Raw genomic sequence first — 22960 nt, 5'->3', positions numbered from 1 at the left:
TACTAATATTGATATGAAATAGAACCTGTGTGCAGGGATAAAGTGATGGAAAAGCTGATCTGGCTGGCAGATCTTCCAGTGTAGTATTCCAGGAGGTTGCAGGGAGTTTAGATCCAGAGTTCCAAGTGCTGTGTGCAAGAGATGAGTTTTCCTTACCTCTGTGTATGGATTTAAGCCCCACTGGAAGTTGGTACCAGCATGGGATTGGCATCAAAACCTGAACAGACTCAAAACAATCACTAACTGTGCAAAACTAGATCTGGTCTGCTGGATTTTTGCCTATGAGTGCAGAACAGTTTTTTCCTCTAAATGGTATTGGCCTAATTTGTTTGGACAGTGCATGTTTTCAACTTTATTTCAGTCAAAATAACCACATGGCAGTGTATGCTTCAGTAAGAGTAGGGTCAGATTAAAGAGGAGGAAGAACTCTTACCAGAAGTGAACTTCAGAAACCAGTAAAACCATTTTTTACTTCTACCAAGAGAATAACTTGTTGTCTTGGGGCTTTTCAATGTAGAGCTATAAAAGAAGTGAATTCTGTCGTTGTTTCCAGGCAGGGTGTCTGTCTAATACATGTGCCCTGGACAAGCACATTCACAGTTTTGCTCCCTGAGTGGTGTTTTGGTGTTGGAAATTAATCTTGAGTAAATTAAATATGATAATGAGCTGTGTTAAAGAGCAGGATTTCCACAATGTATGTGGTTACGTTACTTGTGAGGAAAGTGTGGTAAGGAAAATTTGTGATGAGAAAAAATGAAGCCAACTATTTATTTAAACAGATCCCCCCAGTTGCTCTTGCTGAGTACCAGATTTAGATACGCTTGCTGATTGTGAATTAAGTCAGCTGAAGATGTTCTCATTCCTTTGCAGCTCTGTGTGTTTTAGCAAACTGCTGGTGCTGTTTGTTTCTGTGGTGGCTCTCAATCTGTCTGAATTCTGCCTGAATTGTTTTAACATGACTTGCAGTTAATTTGCTTCTCATCCACGGAGTTGTCCGTGCTCGGCTGCCAAGCTGCCTGTCTCCTAGCAGACCATGCCTCTGGCAAACACCAGTAGCCAGTCCAAATCATATTCCAAACAGGGCTGCTTCCCATTCTAGGGACTGCTAATAATGCTACAGACTCAACCATAGCTGCTCCATCCTCTGATAAATAAAGAGCACCAAAACAGCATTTTTACTGAGGTGAGACATATGTGTTTTTGTAATAATACAGCAGAAAAAAAGCTGTAAATACAGAGAAACACATAATAGCAAAACTCACTGACTCGTAGTAAAATGCAAGTCTCTGAGGCAGTTTTGTTTTGAAACATGAGCGTGGAAATTGCTGCTGCACAGATGAGTTTGCTGATACGTCAAAGAGATTTAGTGACTTAAAAAGCTCACTTCCCACAGCTCTTACTGCTGGCACCTGAAATTCACTTGTTTCCTGTTTCTAGTACATGAGTTAAGTCTTGTTTGCAGTTGTGCAATGTAATTGAAGATGTTTGCAGTGATAAGCACTTGGCTGGGGCTTATGCAGGTATCAAGGTTCAGTTTGGCTCCAGGGCTGCAAGAAGCAGAGCACTCAGCCTTGGTGGGGACAAACCTCAGCTCAGTTTCCTCTCCTCCTGCTTCACACCCAAAATTCTCTCTGTGCACTTGCACTGGCTTATCAGCCAGCTGACAAAAATTAAATGTTATGGGATCTCTTCAGAGCAGAATTGTGCCATTATCTTCTACCACAAACATTAAGCTTTTTGTCACTAACCATCAATTATGTTGCTAAGAGTCTTGTCATTCTTCAGTTTTTGTTGTTAGAGTGGTGTTTATTTCCAAGTTTATCTAAAAGAAGGTTTGGGGACTGAAACCAGCAGATTCACCAGTTCCTTTGGAAGCATTGATTAAAAGCAGGATTTAAGTGTTGTTTCTGGTTAGTCAAAATGACAGAAACTCCCAGATACTGACAGGTGTAACTGAGATGACATCATTCCAGTTTTCAGACTGCTTTCACATATCTTCCTGCTGCTGTTTGTAGTTTGGGGTTTTTAATACCCAGGTAAAAAATGACTCAGATGTTGGGAGGGAGAAAAACCTGCCAACTGAAACGCTGGTGAGTAGAAGTTATGAAATGCCTGGTTCCTTCAGTCAGAAGCAAATCTTTGTCACAGTCATTTTCTTAATAGACTCTAATCATGCATGTAGATATGATTTCACAGGAGCCTTTCTGATGAAAAGACCTTTTAGCAGGTCTCAAACCTTGCCCTTACTTAAAAGATAAACTTAATATTTGTGCTTGACAGTGAGCTGTGATTATATTGGGAATCTGTAATTGGAAGGACATACAGAAATGTGTTAAAGCAGGCAGTGCTGAGGTCTGGAATCTAAGTGCTGGTGGTCTGTTTCTTTAGAAAAAAGGCAGTGCAGGAAACTTGGAAAATTACATAGAGTTTGATAAACTGTGTCAGCCTTCCTGAGAAATGGATCAGGAGTGGAAGCAGTGAGAGGAGGCAATTCTCCTTTTGCAGCTTCCACAAGTGAAAAACACTTTGTTGAAGGAAAACAGGACACTTCAACCATCAGGCAAAAAAATAAGATGATGTTGGAAAGTTGCACTTTTGAATTTTGAAATTCACTCATTTCCATAGGGGGTTAAAATAAAAGAGCCCAATAAAAGAGCACAAACCATGCCCAAATCTACTTTGTAGATTATTCTTCACCTTGATTAAGATTTAAACTAGAAAAGGTGTTTCAATACACATTTTTCCTCCTTCTGTCAGAGAATAATTCTGAATTCTTACTGGCGCAATTGCTAGTTTACTCTGCAGGGCTGAGAATAAAGAATGGCAGAATATAATAGCATTTTCCTTTCTTCTTGTGAATGTTTGGAGGAAATACCTGTTGATTTTTGTTTGGAAGCTGAAGTCCATTTGTATGTGGCATCAGTTTGCTGTAGCTGTGTCCATGGACTGTAAATAGTATGTGCTTGTTTCTCCTCTTCACCCTCCTCCTCCTTGCTATTACAGTAAAGAGTATTTTTATTTACTCCAGAAATTACTGTGACTGTGAAGTGGCACACTAAGCTTGCTTGTGTTTTAACTGTTTGTGTGTAATCCAAGCAATGGCTTTAATTCTAAGGCCAGGAATACTTTGCAGAATTGAGATTTAGATTAATAAGGATTTGAGATGATTTTTGAACTCCTGGTGCTACAAAAACTACCTGTAAGTAGCACCTGGAAATGTCTGTGCTTGCATGTTCTGAAAATTCTCAAATTCCAAAGTGATGGACGTGTTCTTTGGTATCTGTGTACAAATCCTATTTAGGTTTGGGAAATAACAGTGTCCTGTACTCTAAAAAAGGTTCAACAGTGCCTTTGTTTTAGAGTGAATCATAATGAAAATACAGCATGTTAAATATAGGACCCTCCTTGCCAAAAGAAATGAAATAGATTTTTTTGAAGAGTGGTAAATAGATTATTTAGCACTCTGCTGCTGTTTTGGATGGAAAGGATTTGTGTTCTCCAAGTGACTGCAGCACAATGCTGCCCTGGCTGCATGGCTGCTCTGCTTGTCAGGGGAGTTTTGGAAACAAAACAAATGCCCTTTGAAGCTTTTGGCAAATTGACTTAATTAAATAACTGCCTTTAGGACGGGAGGATCTTTGTACCCTGCTAATGGACAAGTGTTGGAACACCACCAGCTGAAGATGAGATTTCTCTCTTGGAACAAACAGTGGTGGCTCCCTTAGTCTGATATGGGGCATCTTGGGTTAAAAAGCATTTCTGGATCCTCCTCTGTGCAGCTGCTGTCAGTGAGGAATGTGTGCACAGGCCTGGTTTGTTAAACTGTTCAATTTTAATCCTGTTTAAAGACAGCCATCAGATCTTGCCTTGTTTAAAAGCCTGTTCAGGATTGTTTCAATAGCTTCGTGGGTATTGTTAAGTCTTCAAGGAGGACATCTTTTATAGAAGGACTGGAAATGTCACAGTAGCTCTTGAAGTCATTGTGGTGTTTCAAAACAAACATATTTGTCTCTTAATGTTATTTTAAAATTATTTTAACAGTGTAAATTATTTATAGTTACATTTCTCCATAGTTAATATCAGGCTGTGATATTTGTGCTAAGTAGTTGCTTGGAGTAAGCAATATTGATTTTTGTTTCTTTTAATGTATTTAATGTAACCTGTACTGTGAGTTTGTTTCTTGTCTATTTGATTTTTCTCCTTGGTCTGCAATTGAAAAGTGTAGTTACTTTTAGAGTCACAGCCTCTCCCTTCAGTGTTGCCCCCTTTCCTTTAGGATTCATGTCTGTCAAGGAGAGTATACATTGTAGAGGAAGGACACAGAATATCTCTTTTCTTTATATTTTGGAGCTACTTTTCCTGTTGCTGTTCCTCCTCAGAGCTACTGTTGTCTTTTCTGCCACCTCTGTGGAATATCACATTCCTTGGGCTGCCTGATAATGTATCCTTGGCCAGCTTCTGGGAGATAAATGGGGAAAGAACCTCTTAAATAGTGCTACTGTTTTCTCTTACCAGAACAGCTTATTCCTTATAATACTCAATTTTTGGAGCATGATGTGCTCTCCCTTTCCTTGGCTGTCCCCAGCCAGCTATAGGCACTGCTGAGGTGCTGGCAGTTCTGTTGGGTACAGTCTGCAAGGCTGATATCCACAGGACAGGAAATAAAGGGAGGACTGCAGACTTTGAGTTGAGTTTGATATAGAAATCTGCATTTCTAGAATCACAGAATCATGGAATGGTTTGGGTTGGAAAGGACCATAAACTGATCCAGTGCCACTCCTGCCATGGCAGGGACACCTCCCACTGTCCCAGGCTGCTCCCAGCCCTGCCCAGCCTGGCCTTGGGCACTGCCAGGGATCCAGGGGCAGCCACAGCTGCTCTGGACACCCTGTGCCAGGGCCTGCCCACCCTCACAAGGAAGAGTTAACAAATGTAAATTTCCCTTCTTTCAGTTTGAAGACATTTCCCCTTGCTCTAAGCTTTGACTCAGCTTAATGGTGATGAGGTGCAGGACAGAGATACTCAGTTGGGAACCTATGTTAGAAAACTGTGTTTTGGTGTGACCATAAATGTATTTTAGTGCACACGGAAGCTTCTCCTGGAATTAACTCATAAAAATTTTGGCCTGTGAATATACAGTGGAGTATCTGTTGAGGCATATCTTCACTGAATTTCAGCCTTTCAAAATTCTCTTTTCAAGTATTGTTGAATTATTCTTCATGTCCAAACTAGATTTTCTTGATGAAACAAACCTTTGAAACATCTACAGTTAATTTTGTGGTTCTGGTTAAATTTCTGTTCTTGTATACTAAGAATAATTTTTGTTTATCTGAAGAAAGCCACTTGCTCTGCTTGGCACTTATAAAAGCTCTTGAAGCAATTGGAATGCATTGATCAATTGTGGCTAATTATTCATTAGAGCTTTGAAGTTGTTGTTTGCAGAGGTGACACTCATTACAAAGTAAACCTCCTCAGCTTTATTTTGCTTCATAAGTACAACAGTGATACTGAGTGCAGGAATTGTAGTAGATTTCTTTGTGTTTGTACTCAGGCTTGTGAGAATTTTGGAGACATTTTCATTCTTCAGCCATGTATACAGTGTAAGCATATGATCACTTGATTTTCTTTTCCTGGGAAAAGTTGATTTCCAGTTAAGTGTATTAAGAATCTGTTCTCTGTATATCCAGTCATTTGTAAAGAAGCTTTTCCCATGAAATTTTGTCTTTTGTATTTCAGTAATTGTGGGGAAACATGGGTTGATTTTTTTTTTTAAAGGCCTTGAAATACTGAAGTTCTTCTTTGGCCTCTGTGAAATGCTTGGAAGAGAATTTCACATCTTATTACAAGTAGTAGTAAAACATCTGGCTTCTTTTTAATGGGGTTTTTTAAATTTTATTTCTAGTTTTACCAAATTTTAGTAATAAAGGATGAAGTAAATTACAGTTATTCCTGGACATTTGAGTATTTTAATTTAAGTTAATTTACTGCTGAAGAACAAGACAGTAATTGCTTTATGAATCTGTTGTGGTAGGCCTTGGTTATAGCAATTAGCTTAAAGTGATGGGAGACTTGGAGCTTGGCTTCCTCTGACAGTGGTAGCCAGATCATGATTTAATTATCAAATCCAATTCTTGAAATGTTACATTTTAAGGCTTTCTTGTTACTGACTTCAAAGTGAGTATTTTTAACTGAATGTTTTGTCAAACTGCCAAACCTGCAGGTTGGTTTAGGTGAGCTCTCTCACCTCAGCTCAGATAACATCATTGCCACCATTCTTGCACTGGGACTGAATTCACTTTTTTTTTTTTTTTTTTTTTTTTTGGTAACACCACTGGCTTTCTGCCATAAAATGATTAATCTTTTCCTTGCCTCTCCATCTGTCCCTCTGGCATATACATTCCAAGTGCCATGGTGACTTTCTTTTGGAACACATTACTATAGGATGAAATAGCAATTAGTAGAGACTTACTTTTTTTTTTTTTGTCAGTAAACAGATGCAAGATGATGCCAGTGTAGTAAAGAAAGTCTGTCTTTCCCCTTCCCAAATGAGCATGAATTCCTAATGGACCTGTCTTCTGTGCTTCTCCTGGAGCCCTAATCAGTGAGGTGGACCTTGCTTCGTGCTGGAGGCTTGGGCCTCATTCCAGAGGGAGATAAGAGTCCAAAGAGCAAAGTCCTCAGCTGTGCTTGGTGGAAAGCTGCTCTTTGGTGTGGAGTTTGTGAGCAAAGCACTGCTGGGAGCTGGGGCAGCAGCACCCAGGGGCTGAGGAGGGGTTAACTCCAGGGGGTGATGCCAGATTGTAGCAGCTCTGGAGCTCTGTGTGTGCTGCTCACCTGGGATCTGCTGCTGAAGTGTGCAGATGGCAAGGCACAGGTCCCTGTCTCTGTGTGTTACCTCCCTGGGAAGCAGGAGTGAGCATTCTGAAAGCAGCCCTGTCCTCTTTCACTGTCACTAACAGCATTAAAAGCACCTGAATTGCCTGTCAGTCTGAATTTCTTAGGTCTTCCATTACCTAGAGAAGACTGACTCCTTCATTCACAGTACTTTGTAGACTTCAGTTTGTAACTTCTGAGCAGCTGAGACACCCAACTGTTTGATTTCCTTGTCTTGAGAGAGAGAGAATAAACATCCAAAGGAAGAAAGTTAAAACTATTTAAGCCAAGCAAGGTGATGTGCTGCTTGTAAAAACATTGCAGTGGATGGAAAGAGAGAAAAAGGCAGCAAAATGCTGAGCATTGTAACCAACTCATGTGTTGAAAGCCCAGATTTGAGGTAGGTGTGGTAATTTGATGGCAGGGGATTTAAAGGCTTAGTCTAATAACAGAGTATCAAGTGGCTGATTTTGGTGAATGAAGTGGCTGATTTTGGTGAGGCCCATAAAAGAAGGAAGGAAAGGGTGCTTGGGATGGCATATCCAGAAATTCTGAGTCATCCCTGTCCTGTAGTGAAGTGGACAGGGACTGCCTGGAGGCAGCAGCAGGTAGCTGGGGCTGTACCCATTCTCTTCATGCTGAACCCAGAGGATACTGCTTGGATGTGTAGGTCATAGTGGGAAGTACAGAAACTCCCATTTTGTGCCAGCTTGATCTATTTTCTAAAATAAAAACAAGAGAGAGAGAGAGAGAGAAGAAAAGTGTCCCTAACATCTCAGTGATGTAACTGGGGATTTTGGGTGAAGCATGAGTTGCTGAGTGGCTGTGGCTCTGTAAGGTTGGGGTGTTTGTGCACAGCTGCTCTCAGCCTAAACCTGTTGATGAAGTGGAACCTTGAAGTTCCAGCTCAGGCATTCAGAAAACAGCATCAGAGTTTATTTTACAGTAGCCCTGGAAGGGTGGGAATAGTTACTGTCTCCTCAGCCTTTAGTGTTTTGTATCACACAGGGTTGTGTGAGTGATACAGGAGGAGGAAGTAGGGAGAATGTCCTTCCTTGCAAATCCAGGGATTTAGGAGAAAGCAGTAGTGAGTGGCAGATGTGTTTTACTAGAGCAGTTTTCACTGTTGAACAGCCAAGCTCTCACGTATGCAACTCTTCAACACTGCTGTTAGTTTGTGAAGATCTGGCCTCTTATCAAAACAGATCAGATCTAGGATGCCTCTGCTCTCTCTCATCTTTAACTATGACAGGCATGTTCTGTTCTCTGAAATAATTTAAATTATTAATCTGGGACTTAAATTGGTTTTTAGCTTTGATACCATAGACTAAGTCCACAATAATACAGGGATAGTGGTGGCTCACTAAAAGGCTGACATTGTGACTTCCTCCTGCAGTTATTTTGTCTTGTTCAGAGGTGTGGGAAGAGTTTGGTGAGGAAAAAAAGGTGGTTCTGACCTTCCTGTTTTTCTATTGTCAGAACAGATCAGAGTAGCACACCCAGTGTGCTGGGGCTGTGTCCTCACTCTGCCACTGTCAAAGCTGCAGTTCTTTACAGCACCCTCACCACGGGGATCTTCTAAACTGTTTCCTGTCAAGCTTTCAGCTCACTCTGTGTCCTCAGATAATCTCTGAGGTGCTGACAGGACAATGCTGGCAACGGTGGTGGCTCCTCAAGAGCCCTGGGGAGTGTCTGCTGCTAATGCAGAGGGTGATGGCAGAGGTCTCTGCCTTCCTTCATGGACATGTCAGTCTGTGAGTCTGTCATGGTTTATTCCTGAATTTACTGCTCCCACTGAGATTCTCCAACCTGTGCTGCCACTCACTCAGTCTCCCTTTCCCTGCAGTGGGATGGAGGGGAGAATTGGAGGCAGAAAAGGCAAAGATCACAGGCTGAGATAAGAGCAATTTACTGGAAGCAGCAATTAGATAAGAAACAGGAACAGCAAGGGGTATTAATAACGAAAGTATATTGTAAAAAATCATGCAAGAGGATATGAGAGAGGCAGGTGATTCCCATGCAGAATGCTCAGAACAGCGTTACCCCCCTCCCTCCTGCTGGCTTACAGGGTTATCAAGAGGAACCCCTTCTCCCCAGAAGAGACTCCTGGGTTTGGCAATGGCATGAGGTGCTACAGAATAACCTCAAGATCCTGGCCCTGCCCTGTCCTGGCTGGAACCAGGACATTACCCCTTATTCCATACCATGTACTTATGTCCAATTCCTACACCTTCCAATTAGCTACACACATTTATATTTATATATATACACATCTCCCACAAGCACAGATATCACTTCTGTAGTCACTGGCTGTCCCTCCAAGATGTCTGTTGAGTTCATTTAGTCCATGCCTGTGGGTTCTGTCAGTCCTAGATGTTTTCCAGGGCAGGAGGGCTGGTGTGCTGTTGGCCAGTTGCAGACTGCATCAGGAGCTCACATGGCAGCATGATGTGAGAAAGGCACTTTTCCTTTGAACATCCAGCCCAGCAGCGCTAGTCAGGGTTCCAGGAGAAGCTGTGCTTCAGGGTCACTCACTTTGGAAGCAGCTTAAACCTATTCATGGACTACCAGGATCTTTTTCAGTTTAGGTGTTCCTTGGATCCTTTGTATCCCTGACTCCAGAATCCATGGGGTCATCCTCAAGTCTCCCCAGGTACTTTTTATCAGACTTGCCAGGAAGGACCATTCTCCCTGACTCTAGAGCAAGGTTTTTACGTCCTGTCCTGTCCTGGCTGGCCCAGGGGCTGCTGCTTGAACAAGCTCTTGTTTGATCTGTTCACAGCTTTTTGTTGTTCACTTTCAAGTGTTGTTCCACTTGAAATAATTTTTCTTCTGCGTCACAAGATGGAGAGAGCTGACAGTCTGTCCTCTGGGATGTGCATCCTCCAAAAACCTACAGTGAGGCCCTTTAACCTTACCTTGCTTTATGGCAAACCCAGCCTTCAGGAGGGTTTGGATTATCTTTCCCCTTTATCAAAACCCTCCTGTGCCCTGTTCTCCCATACAATGATGTCACCAATGTGCTGTAAATGTTCTGGAGCCTCACCCTTTCCAGTGCAGTCTGGATCAGTCCATGACAAGTGGTGGAGCTGTGCTTCTCCCCCTGGGGCATGTCCAGCTCCCAGTAATGGTGACTTCATTCAGGCCACCCTAGTCCTCTGTCAGTCTGCACTTTGCTCTGGACTGACACACTGGCTGTGCAGGGCTGTTGAAGGATGAGCAGGTCTGGCTGAGCTCTCCAATCCACAGCCCGTCCCATCGATGGGCTCCTGCAGGCCCAGCTGGTGCCACGTGGCCACCAGGACACTGTTGTGGTAGTGATCAGGGCTTGTTGTTCTTCATCCCTCCTCAGCCTCACAGCAGAAGGGTCCTCTGCTGTGAAGGAATTCAGCTGTCAAATTCTGTCTCCAGAGCAGCTCTTCTTGAAGCCAGACAATTCCCTTTTGGGACCTTGAAATACCAATACCCTCTCCTGAGGTGATCCATGCCAAGGATACCTGGGGCTTCTGGGCCAGTCACAATGGAGTGTTCTGCCATTTATTCCCAGTCAAACTCACTTCAGCTTCCAGTACAATCAGCTGTTGGGATCCCCATACCACCCTAAACACAGAGATGGATTCTGTCCCTATGGATCTCAGTGGCATCAGGGGACATTGTGTGCCAGTGTCAACTGAAGCCTTATATTCTTGTGTGTCTGATGTGCTGTGCCATGGATCCACATGGTCCAAGAGGTCCAAAGTCCCTTTTCTCCACCTGGCTGGGGAGCAGGGCCCCTCTAGTTCTGATCATGGTACTTGTTTGTAGCAAATATGAGCCAGAGGTTTCTTTAAGAGGATGTGAAATAACATCAGCCCTTCATTCTGTCTGAGGATGTGCCCACAGGAAACTGGAGGGGCATTTATCCTTGAAGAACTTCCTGTGGTGGTTACTCCTCTCAACTCTCATGCTCATGCTGCCAGGGCAGAGGTGGGATTTTCATGCCACTTCTTCATGTCCTCTCTGTGACCATGCAGGAAGAAGCAGAGGTTGCCTTGTGGTGTGTCCCCTCTCAAGCTGGGGGCAGCTTGCTCCCAGCAGCAGAGATTGTGGTCCCTTCTGGTGTCCACATGGGACTTTTACTTTCTAGTTTGCTCCATCTGATGTGCCCACAGTCTTGGTCAGTGCTTCCACAGGTTGGTAGGGAGGAAAGAAGATGATCTTCATCTTGCCAGAGTTCAGGAGTCCCCTGAAGCCCTGTTCTCATTTCACTGACATCATGGCCACTGAGCTGACCCATGGCCATGGTGCACTCCATGCAAACTTCCACCACATGCATTGTGTACTTAACATCCAAGGGAAATTAAAAACACTCTAAAACTTTTCTAACAGGCCTGAAGGAGGAAATGGGGGTGGCAAGCTGGAGAAAACCAATTTCTCCTGTTCCCCCACAGACTGCGCACGGTTATTAATGGATTCCCAAAGGCAGTGCCGAGGTGAGGGCTGGAGAGCAGCACCGAACACCCATCTCAAATGGCCCCATTGCTCTTGATGTTATCATCCCATAAACTGTCACCCCCCAGGAGAGCAGCAAAGCCACCCTGCTGCCTCTCCTGCTCTGGAGAAGAACACCATGATGGGCACTAAAGGGAACAGGTCAGGTACCACACCCACAGGAGCAGACAAAGCAGCCCTGTGACCAGCGGCTCCACACCTCATACAGCAAATGCTCGGATAAATTTGTTTCCAGCTCGCTTCAGCAGATCTGTTATCTCAATCCTGGGTGTCAGATAAGGCTGTTGTGCTTTAAGAATGGGATTCCCCAATTTGTGCTCCAGCTGAGACTGTCCCTGACCCCCTCCCCCTGTGGTGGGCTGGAGAGGAGAGAGGCACAAAAGGCAAAGATCAGGGGTTCAGATTAGAGCAAGAAACATCAGTGAGATAAAAAAACAAAGCAAATGCTCAGAAAACCCCTTCTCCCTGGAACAGACTCCCTTTCCCCTGCCCTCAGCTGTGATGGGAAGTGGTACAGAATAACCTCTGTGTCCTGGATGTGCCCCCTCCCAGCTACTGCAAAAAATAAATCTGTCCTGGCCAGAACCAGGGCTGTGTCATAATCTACCTGTCCATCTCTGCTCGGTAATCTTGGGAACTTAATTATCTCTGAGGCCATTAAGAAAAATGGGTCAAATTGACCAGTGATTTCCAAAGTGATTAGAGAAAAATTGATCTGAGGGAGGGGGAGGATGTGCAGTTTCCCTAGGATGCCTGACTAACAGTATAACTGGTTTGTGATCCTGCAGTCAATGTCAGTCTGAAGAGGCGACTTAATTGCTGCAGGATTGAGTGAGTGGATGGAATTCTGTGCTGGAGTCCATCCTGTGTGTGATCTCATGTCTTTACAGGAGCCATCACCTGGAGCTGCACTCAGCCGTGCTCAGTGACACTTCTGGGGTACACAGGAGGGTGCAATAGTTTGATTCATTTATTGGCTTCTGTTCTATACCTCTGCCTTCCTGGACTCTGGTCCCTGAGTTTGGTAAATGGATTCCAGTCAGAGTCTCAGATTATTTTTGCTTCCAGAGATAATTTTTTCTTTTCATCTTTTGGTGTTGTCTCTGGACAAGCAGAAGAGAATTTGTAATTATCTTTCTATTATAAGGTTCCATTTTATAAAGACCAGAGCATATGGAAATAACAGTGGTACAAAGACAGGATACCTCTGATTAGAGGCCTTATGATTTTTGTGAACTAACTCCTGTTGATGAGTAGAAGTGCACACTATTTAAATAAAACATTAATGCAATTTTAATGATTTCAGTGGTAGTCATTTCCATTTTTTTCTAATTTTGGCTCTGAAGCTACAGAGTTTCAGCTCCTACCTGTTGATCTGTCTTTGCTAAATAGAAAATATTTGTGTTACCACCTTTTTATTCTCAAAATCAGTACTTTAGAATTATATCAGCCCTTGCCTTAATAACATAAGCAAATTAATAAGCTTAAATAGTAAGCTAAATTAATTAGGCTATTAGATTGCAATTAGCCTGTCTTTGGCCATGCCCATTAGTCCTTTGAACATTACTTGAGGCCTCTCTGGATTCTGTCACTTTTACCTGCCATTCCTGCACTACTACAGCTGTTGGTCCTTGTTGCAGCAGCATTCCCATCACTCCAGACACATAATGATGGCACTTTCCCCTTATCCAATTGTCTTTTCATCCCTCCTCTTGGCATATTGAGGGCTCACATTTGTTCTTCTTCAAGCATTTTGCAGATTCATGACTTTCAAAGTCTGGCCAAGCTTGTCTCGTTTGCTTCCTTTCTTTCCAGGCTGTTTTCTAGTCAAAAAATCCAGCAGATACTGAATTGAATATTAATGATAACTATTTTTATTTTATAGGATTGGATCATAATCAGATTGCTTCAGCCAGGCTTATTTTCCACTGAGCCCATGCTGCTTTGAGTTCTCTGATTCTCATATCAACCTTTCAGTATTTTTTCTGTTGTCAGCTCAGTCCAAATCTCATGGTATTGTTTTGGTTTTAAATACTTGGCCAGAATAACCTTCTTCCATTTTTGTACAGAGTCAGTGCTTCAAAACTTAATGAAAATCAACATTTAACTTGGAGATAAGTTTGTTGCTTTGGGTGTTTGGTTTGGGTAGGTTTTGGGAGTTTTTTGACTAATCTGTCTGGACCAGCTAATTTTAAAAAAGATAATTATGGCATTAACTTTAGGTAGGTAGTGGTGGTGTAAGATACAAACCCAGGAGCACTGTCAGAGGTGGGTGCTGCTCCTTGGCACTTGCCTGAAATGCAGGTGCTTTCTCTCTCTCAGGAAAATGGAGGCTGAACTCAGTCTGTCCTGCCAGACCTTTTATTAAATTTGGAAACCCTGGAGTGAACAGTGGGCTGGAGCAACAGAGGAGAGCAGAATTTCCCAAGGGAAAAGGGATTGCAAGGAGCATAGCTGCATGCAGGTGTGAGGTTTCTGACAGTGTCTTGGAGAGAAAGCTGAAAAGAGAGTAGGAAATGATGAGCTTGTAGCAGGGAATGGGGTTTGTGTTGGTTGTGTGTCCTGGAGGAATGTGGTGGTGGAGTGCCCTGACTGCAGGAGTGAGAGCTGTGGTGGTGGACGTGAGGGGACAGCTGATAAAAAGTTAAAGGAGGAGGGAAGGGTGGAGTTTATTTACAGCCTGAACCCTTGGTGTACAAGAGGGAGCATAATTCATGCCCTTGATGCTGGGAGGAAGGAAGCACTGTGGTGTGCCAGTGTTGCTAAAGAAGGGAGGGAAAAAGGAAGCTTTGAAAGCAGAAGGAACAGCACAGTGTGGAGATCCAGTCTGCTCTGAAAGGTGTCTTCAGGAGCAGATAGGTGAACTTGTCACTTGTCACATCACCTCTCAGCTGCACCCTCAGGTGAGGTTTGTAGGTTTGGTCACAGGCTTCCTCTAGGAAATCTCTGAAACTCCAGGAACTAGAGAAAATGGAATTGCTGTTCTGCTTTGAAGAGAATAAGAAGTAAAACAGGAGAAGCAGCTCCCACAGCTTCTGCTCAGAGCACTGCAGTGTGATGGCTCCTGTAGTCCAAGGCAGCTGAACAAAGGTTTTAAGTGCTGGGGGGGTTTTCAGCTTGGAAGTTTGTGCATTCCTTGGCTTATGAGAGTAGAGTGAAATAGCCCATTTCCTATCCACACTCAGTAATAGATTCCAGTATCTTAGAGAGTTGCCATAGTGATAAAAAAGGGAACAGAATCTACTTGTCTTCCTGGGATAGCAGAATTATTAAATTAAATGCCTCTTTTCCATTAAAGGAGAGTGTCATTATCATATTTCTGAGAACTGCTTTATAGCAGAAATAATGTGTTTAAGGTGGTGGCCTGCATTAATCATGTTCCTTCTTGAGGCACCCCTGGCCTTAACTTGCACTTGGGATACACCCCTTTATCTCCCCCAGTGCAGCTGGTGGAACAGAGCAACACCTTTCTTGGGAAAGTCTGCTCTACCCCATCAGAATTCATGCAGCTGTGACCACAAAAAGCTGGGCAAAAGAAGCAAGATTTTCCCAAAATTGCAGCACAGAAAGAGAAGACATGAATTACAGAGGATGAAGTGGGATGAAAGGAGTGCATGGGATGGAGTGCAGGGAACTGAGCTGAAAATGCAGGAAGAGAAAGGAGATGAAATAATGGAGGGAGCAAAGGCAGCATGTAGGGAACATCTATGATGGGAGTGAACAACATAGCTTCTCTCTGACAATTTGAGTTTTCAGCTTTTGGGGTCATGGAGATGCACTGGGTGGAAGGTGGAGTAGCCCTTGATGCCCATCCTTGCCTGCTGCATGCAGGTGGAAAAAGAAACAGCTCACACTGCATTGCTCTTTGCTTCCCTTCCTTTTAGAAAAGTAAATTTAGCAAACTTTAAGCCAAATACAAATCTTTGTGATGGCTCAGAGTTCCCCATGAAAATGACCATTCTTACCAGGCTGTAAACTCCAGTGTTCTTGCTGGTTTATCTTCTTTGGTGACTTTTAATTACCTGGCAATCTTCTCCTGAACTATCTATTTTGGGATCAGAGTTCTGTTTCAGAAATATAAAAACAAAGGTCTTCTGAGTATCTGCCTTCCCTTACCTGCTTGGAAAAATCCTGGAAGCAGAGAGAGGAGTTGGAGTGTTTGAGCCTTCTGAGTCCTTTGCTTGGAGCTGCCAGTTTCCATTTGCAGAATAAACAAGCAGGATAAACTCTTTACAATGTGTAGGCTCAACCTTCTGCATATATTTACCAGTTGTTTTTTGAGATTTCAATCAGCCATGGTTTAAAGTTCCACAGAAGTCACTGGGCTCAGCGTTCAGATAATTAACCAGGAGCTGCAGTTTGTGCCTGTGTCTTTCAGTGGGTGATACTCAGGGATCTGCCTGATTCTTCCTTTCCTCTCCTTCCCCTCCTGTTTGCTGCCTTCCCACCAGGGAGGGGCTGACAGTGCTTTGCTTTGCTGGAGTCCCTACCTGGCTGTGTTTGGAATCAATTCCAGCTGCTCCTCAGGGTACCAGGAGCAGCTCTGGATCTCAGTGCTGTTTGTCAGCAGGTTGTTCTGCCACTGAGGCTCCTCGCTGATCCCAGACTTGGTTGGAAGATGTTAAAAATGGATAAGAGTTTGTTCAAGCAGGTCTCACATTGTGTTGTGCATTCTTAGTCCCTGGAAATCACAGTCCTGTTAATTTAAATTCTTCCCAGGAAAAAACCGAGTTTAAAACCCCCTGAAACCATGAACATCTATCAGTTTTAATAAAATCATCTTGTGGATGATTCCTCCTTATCTTTGTCTCCATATTTGCTTCAGGGATTGCCACCCAAGAAAGGTTTTTCCAGTTATTCAGACCTTTTTTTTTTTTTTAAGATGAATTTCAAACAAAAAATGAGTCTTAAGTACTTTGTTTCATTGTCAGTAATTTTCAAAAGTGAAGTGTAGGTTAAAAGGCAAGTCTGCTGTTTTACAATGTTACCAAGTGTTGCTAGTTTGTAAAAGTTACAGACTGGTGTAATGCTTTAGCTTTGGGTTCCTGTCCCTTAGGAAAACACAGCTTTGGACACTGAAATACAATTGAAGTACAATGTGGCAGAAGCAGGTTAACCAAAATACAGAGTTTCAAATGGAAGCTACTCTGCTTCCAGCTGGATTTCAGAGAACAGCAAAGCATTTCTTAAAATTTCCATCAAGTATTTATTACTTAATGACCACCTAGAGTAGGAAAAATTATCCTTATCCTATTAAGCACTCAGCTTGGAAGATTTAAAAGGTTGCTTTTTTGTTGTGATCTGTCTAATAACAAGATCTGTTGAAAAGGAAATGTTAAAATAAAAAAAAACGAACCATGTGGTGGTACTTGTTGGGATTGCAGAATGGGAATCTTCGAGTCATTTAGAATTTTAACAAACTTGAAGCTGTCTTTCGAGACCAAAATATTTCTAATATTTTTCCCTAAAAAAAACTATTTTAAACGTTCTTTTTTTAATTAAAAAAGCATTAATGTTTCCTGATAACGAGATGAGAACACCTCTGTGTTTCTTTTTGGAGCAAGAACTTGAATTTGAGGTAAATTCGCTTAGCATTCTCACTGCCCAAAGAAAATCTCTCTTCTGCTCTTTGAAAATGCAGCTGTATAAGATTCTGCCAGAAGCCTTTAACACCAATCTTCCAAGCTCAGCACATCCATTGGGCATTCATTGCCTGCACTGAGCCTTTTCCACCTCCTCCCTGGTGTCTGAGGCTGCTGCATCCATGAGCTGCCAGGCCCAGGATGGGCTCTGCTTGCCATGGGCAGAGGTTTGAGCAGCATTTGTCTCCCACTTTGGGCTCCCCATGGCTCTCCCAGTGACTGTAAACATCTGCAGGAATTGTAGTGGTGGCTGCCAGAGAAGTCTGTGTATTATTCCATTAAAAAACTCCTCCAAACTTTCAAGCAAGAAGGGCAAAGTCCTTCCAACAACAAAGTTTGTAGTTAGGAATTAGACATGAGGGGACTGACTAACAGCCCCAGAGTTAATGTTCCTATTTCTGGCTTCTGAAAGGTTTCAGTAGTTGTCCTAAGCTTTCTCAGAATCTCACTTTTAGTTTCAGAAATTTTCTTCCCTGTTGATCTGATAGACCCCTACAGCATTAATGAACAGCTGTCATTATCAGATGACACTTTCTCATACCTTGTCTGAAATAGTGGGTTGAGTGGGTAATTTTATTAAATGCTTTGCTATTAATTCTTCAGAGAAAGCTGCCAAAATCTGTGGTGTAATAAATAATAATTAAAATAATTTCTCTGAACATGCAGTCTGCAAAACAAACACAGAAATGCAGAAAATTAAAATCTTGATATTTGTGCAATGTGATAGCAGCTAACACCACTTCTCCTTAAAGGCAGTCTTGGGACTAAACTTTAGATGCTAATTTTTGGTCTTACTTGCTATTTGAATTATTCAGCTTTAACTCTGGGACACAGCACAGATTTGATAACCTCATATATTGCAAAGTAACAGCTTTTGGGATTTTTTAAATGTGTAAAGATAGAATGTCTTGTACAGTGAAGAAAGGCCCAAATCTGGCAACAGTCACTGGGCAGGATGCAGGGAAAGGGAGCATTTCCTAACATAAAACTGCTTGGAGAGTGGCAGGGCCAGCTGTCTGAAACCAGAGGGGACAAAGTACAGGGACAAAGAGGACAAGGCCCAGTCAAATTGTGTTTATTGGACTCTGCCCTGCTGTAATTTGCTGGTTATAACTGGTGGTTCCTCAACAGCTTGTTCAGCTCACTTCCTGTAAGCATAAAAAGCAAGCCCTGAATAATCCCTCATTATGAGGCTGTTGCAGTGATAAGCTGATGAGAGCAGTCCTCCTCCCAGCTTTGGGCACAGTCCCTGAGTCCCTGCTGGTGAGAGAAGAGACCAGGACCACAGAACTCCATTCTGTCCATTTTTGTGTTGAGGAAGGAAAGTTAAAGAGAGTTGAAGGGAGCAGGAAAATAGGATTTACTATTTCAAATAAAGACTTTTCTCAGTGGTTGGGTTCATATTTAGGACCAGGTCATAAAGTCACCTAGAAATCCTACCAGTGTGAGGCAGGAGAGTGAAACAAATATGATCTATTGAGTAGCTCCTATGGGAGGGACTGAGGGAGCTGAGGGGGCTCAGCCTGGAGAGCAGAAGGCTCAGGTGGGACCTTCTGGCTCTCCACAACTCCCTGACAGGAGGGGACAGCTGGTAGGGGTCAGGCTGCTCCCACAGAACAAGGGACAGGATGAGAGGGAACGGCCTGAAGCTGTGCCAGGAGAGGTCCAGGTTGGACATCAGCAGGAATTCCTTCCCAGAAATGGTGGTCAGACATTGTGAGGGGCTGCCCAGGGAGGGGGTGGAATCTCCATCTCTGGAGGAAGCCAAGGAAAGCCTGGGCATGGCACACAGGGCTCTGGGCTGGGTGACAAGGTGTGATGGGCTCAGGTTGGACTCTCAGTGGTCTTGGAGGTCTTTTCCAACCTCAGTGGTTCTGTAGTTCCAGCAGAGATTTCACCATGAGGGAGACTCCTGCAGGCCAAGTGGCTCTTTGGGTGTACAATGTTCTCTCCAGTCATTCAGGGGGAGTTGTGTCTCTGTTTTCTAGTCTTGGGAAGTTCTTGGGGTGTCATTTATCAAGGCTGTCAGTCTTAGACATCTTTTTGCTCAGACACTTCTCCTCGAGTACCAAAACACAAGTTGATAACCATTTGCTCGATGCCTCTATATATTCCCCTCCCTTCCCATCTGTCTGTGTGCAAAGTCATGCTTTGTGCTCAGAATGCACAAAGTATCACAGAATCTGAAGTTTGTTTGCTCTTCCAAAGTTCCTGTAGTGTTGGAAAAAGTAATTTCTATTCATGTGGATTGAGAAGAGTCATTTGATTTTGTAAGTTGAATTGTAAGACTTCAGCCCCACACAGTAGTATGTATTTGTAAAACATCTTTTTAGGATATATTTTAACTAGGTAAAAGTTGTGAAGTTGTGAATTTAATACTGAGCATTTAATATTGAGAAACTTACATTGGAAATTGGTCTCTGCAAATGTAAAGACGGATATTTGACATATGTTTGATTTTTTTTAATCTCCCTTTGGAATCACAAAAATTCTAATCACTTCATTCATTCATTCTTTTCCAGCTGGGAATGACAGGTAACACTACTCCCTTTGGGCAACCTTTCAGTCAAACTGGAGGGCAGCAGATGGGAGCTGCAGGAGTGAATCCTCAGTTGCCGAGCAAGCCGGGCATGGCCAACAGTCTGTCTCCCTTCCCTGCCGACATCAAGAGTACTCCCGTCACCAGTGTGCCAAACATGGTGAGTTGGACCTGCTGCTTCCTGCAATCTTTACCTCTTCCTCATGCTTTCTAAGTTTTTTGGGTGATCCAACACTATCAAATTACTTCTCCATGCTCATTTAAGCAGAGTTGTCCCATGGTTTCTCATTTCCACTTTTCAGTGTGTATATAGAACTTCTGTCCATTTTTATGCAGTGATTATACTCTGTCAAGAATCACAGTTATAAAAACTGCATTATGCACTATATTTTGTTTTAAAACAAAATATATTTTTTATTTATTTTTTATTTTTTATATTTTTTTAGTTACAAAACAACTCATAATGCCCCTAGACAAAAAAGGACACAAATGAGCCCCAATTTTAACATCCCCCATAATCTTCCTCCTACTCATTAACCCTCTAGGGCTGCTACCCTACACCTTCACCCCAACCACCCAACTATCTATAAACTTAGCTCTAGCCTTCCCCCAAGTGAATCCTTTCATTTTGGCTGGTATATTTAATTTTAAACCACATAAAAATGTCTTCTTCAGGTTCTATGTGTTAATTAGAATGTGTTGGGTCAATTACAATGTGTTTGGTACATCACCACCTTCCTGAAACTCAATAGTACCTCATATCCTTTGAAACTGATGTGGTAAACACCCCAGGTGCTTCTCACTTTATACTGTGCATGACTTGCATGTCACATACTTGCAAGAACAGTTCTTATTAGGACACCTTACAAGTTTATAGTATGATGTTTACCAGAGTTCTCTTCATAAAGTTAAATTAAATATTCCCGTTTGTCTCAGGATGTTGCGTATTAATCAAAAACTGCTTGTGTTGTTTCTATGGAAACTCCAGCTTGTTGCATTTTATATTCTTATACATGATAGCAGTTACTATAGAAACTTGTAAGACCTGCAAATTGCTTATTTTTTAATTTAAATCCAAAAAAGCTATTTTTTGGCACAACCAGTGCTTGCTCTTCCATCACTGTGTTTGCTACCTGCCTGTCACTAATAAGCTCTGTATGAGAGGCAAGGGGATGCAATAAACTTCCTCTTTTCTCAATTTTAGAGAATCACTTCCTAATTTTCCTCTCGTTACACTGTGAAATCTCTCTCTAATATCATCATTTACTGTTTATGATTATGGAAAGGAGCTTGTGACTGGATTAACACCATGCTCAGAACACTACTTGCACTCATGGAGAATATTTGTGAAAGACAATTTGCTGCATGACTACTCTTATTGTGTTAAGTGTTTGTACATCTGTACATCAGGTGTAAAGCAAGTGAGTTATTGTCCTGATGCTGCAGAAAGGGGATTGTCCTGCAGGTCTCCCCAAAATGCTGTATTCATCTCAGGGACTGGGTGATCTTAAAGCCTAATTTTATGCTCATTTAGAAGTCAGGTTTGGGAAAGTCTAAGTCTTAATATACTCACCAATATAGGATGTAGTGGTCAATTTTCAAGTGGAATAAAAAAGGCATCTGCCATCAAGGCTTGTGAGGTGATGGGAGAGAAAGAAAATCAAGAATTGTTTTCTTTCTCCCATCTTGTCCAAGAGAAAGAGGAAAGTAAGGGAAACTTTCCCAGTAGTATCAATTGCAGTTTCAAAATGTCAAAAATACCAACTGAGAGAACAATCAGAACCATTTGTCTTCATTTCTCAGGTGTCAAAAGCTTTGCATGTCCAATATATCTTCTTTTCTCTCACATCACCACAGAGAGTAACTGGCATTTCAGCCAGCAGACATTGGCACTGTGGAGCCCAAAGGTCTCAGCTCACGTGGGGGTTAGAGGCATGGTGGTCCTGACAGGGGTGTAACTTCAAAAACTGAATTTCCATCTAAACATTTTTATTGCAAAGCCAAGAACTTAAAAAGAAATGTCACACTTGTTAGAATTTAACCTTTATTTGGCAACAGCGGGTAAGGCAGTGTAATTATTTGGTAATAGCACATCCATGGCCATATGTTATTCCTTCCACAGGGACTTTGCTTTATTCAGTGAACAATATGAACAGAGCCCCTGGAAAGAGCACACAGTCAACATTTAGTTCTATTTTTGCAGCTCAGTGTGTAGCTGTGGGCATTGCTGGCTGAATGTTTCAATATATCTCACTTGGTCATTCCAAATGCTCTTTCCTGTGGCAGTCAGCACTGGAGCAGGTTTATGCTTTGGATTAGTTCATTTTCACAGCACCTCTCTGAGATAAAGATGTGTGTTGTCCCAGTTTTAAGCACAGAGGCACAAGGAGAGTAAGACTGGCAGAATCTGCTGACTCAGAACTTGAGGTTTGTAGGCTCTGGCTTGCTAAATCTTATTTGATATGTTAAGGCATTACCTTAGGGTAAAATAACATCCACAGCAGTTCCATGAGTTACAGAAACACACATCTAAGTGACATCTGTCACTCACATTGGGCAACCAAAATGTGACCCCAATGGCTCTTGTGAGAAGCAGCTGGTGACAGAGGCAGGTCCCCAGAGCAGAGCTGCAATCCTGCTGGGTGTGCTTGCTGCAATCCCACTGCCATTTTCTGTGTCCTGGGATGCTTTAGTCCCTGGAGATGATGGTTTATTTAATGTGCTTGGCCTGGAGACACTGAGGGAGGCAGCAGTGATGTGGAAAAGGCCATTGTGTTTTGTTAACATCCATCAGAAATGAACCTGTGCAGGGTCAGTTCAGGCTCCATCCACTACAGCAACTGAAAGACAGCTGCATATTAAAAAAAAAAAACAAAAAAACCCCATACAGGGTCCTTTGTGGGATGAGTGCAACCACATATCTTGCTAAACCAGCCCTCTGTGCTATCCTTATCTTAAAGGGCCCCCCAAGTACTATTCCATGTGAGAGACAAAGCCATGTGAATGAGAACACTTGGTGGTGTGAGGCAGGAAACCAGATTGCAGCATGGCACTGAGCACTGTGGTTACCACAGGGGGTATTTAAACAAGAGAAGAGGAAGCAGAAAAGTGCAGTCATTGTCTGAGGATTCCTAAGTCCTGAAAACCAAAATATTTTTAAATACTCCTTTCAGTCTTTAGCCTTACACCTTATACGTGCACTGCAAAAGCAAAAGATGATTAAATTTCTTAACCCACATTATTCTAATCATTACTGTGTGACACCCCTGTCCCCAACAGTAACCAGGACTTGTCCTGCTAGGCATAACCCTGGCAGCCAGGACAAATGTGCTGCAGCTGTGGATTTGGATTTTTGATCCAAATTCAGGCTACCACTCTGCTGAGAGCAGCACTGTCCATCCCCCTCAGTAAAGTG

At 42.7% G+C, this 22960-nt stretch overlaps 1 protein-coding gene across 5 annotated transcripts in view; it reads left to right on the top strand.

Annotated features, from left to right (window-relative positions):
- The window catches only part of CREBBP (CREB binding protein), a 97302-nt gene that overhangs the window by 18511 nt on the left and 55831 nt on the right, over positions 1 to 22960 (top strand). For all 5 annotated transcript variants that reach the window (XM_063171236.1, XM_063171235.1, XM_063171234.1 and 2 more), the window contains one exon: positions 19529 to 19705. In XM_063171236.1, coding sequence (XP_063027306.1) covers positions 19529 to 19705 — 177 coding nt within the window. The remainder of the gene's footprint in view (positions 1 to 19528; positions 19706 to 22960) is intronic.

This window comes from Melospiza melodia, chromosome 18 (assembly GCF_035770615.1).
Source record: "Melospiza melodia melodia isolate bMelMel2 chromosome 18, bMelMel2.pri, whole genome shotgun sequence".
NCBI classification, from domain to species: domain Eukaryota; kingdom Metazoa; phylum Chordata; class Aves; order Passeriformes; family Passerellidae; genus Melospiza; species Melospiza melodia.
The sequence above is the reverse complement of the archived record's forward strand: the minus strand, read 5'-3'. Positions and strand labels throughout refer to the sequence as shown.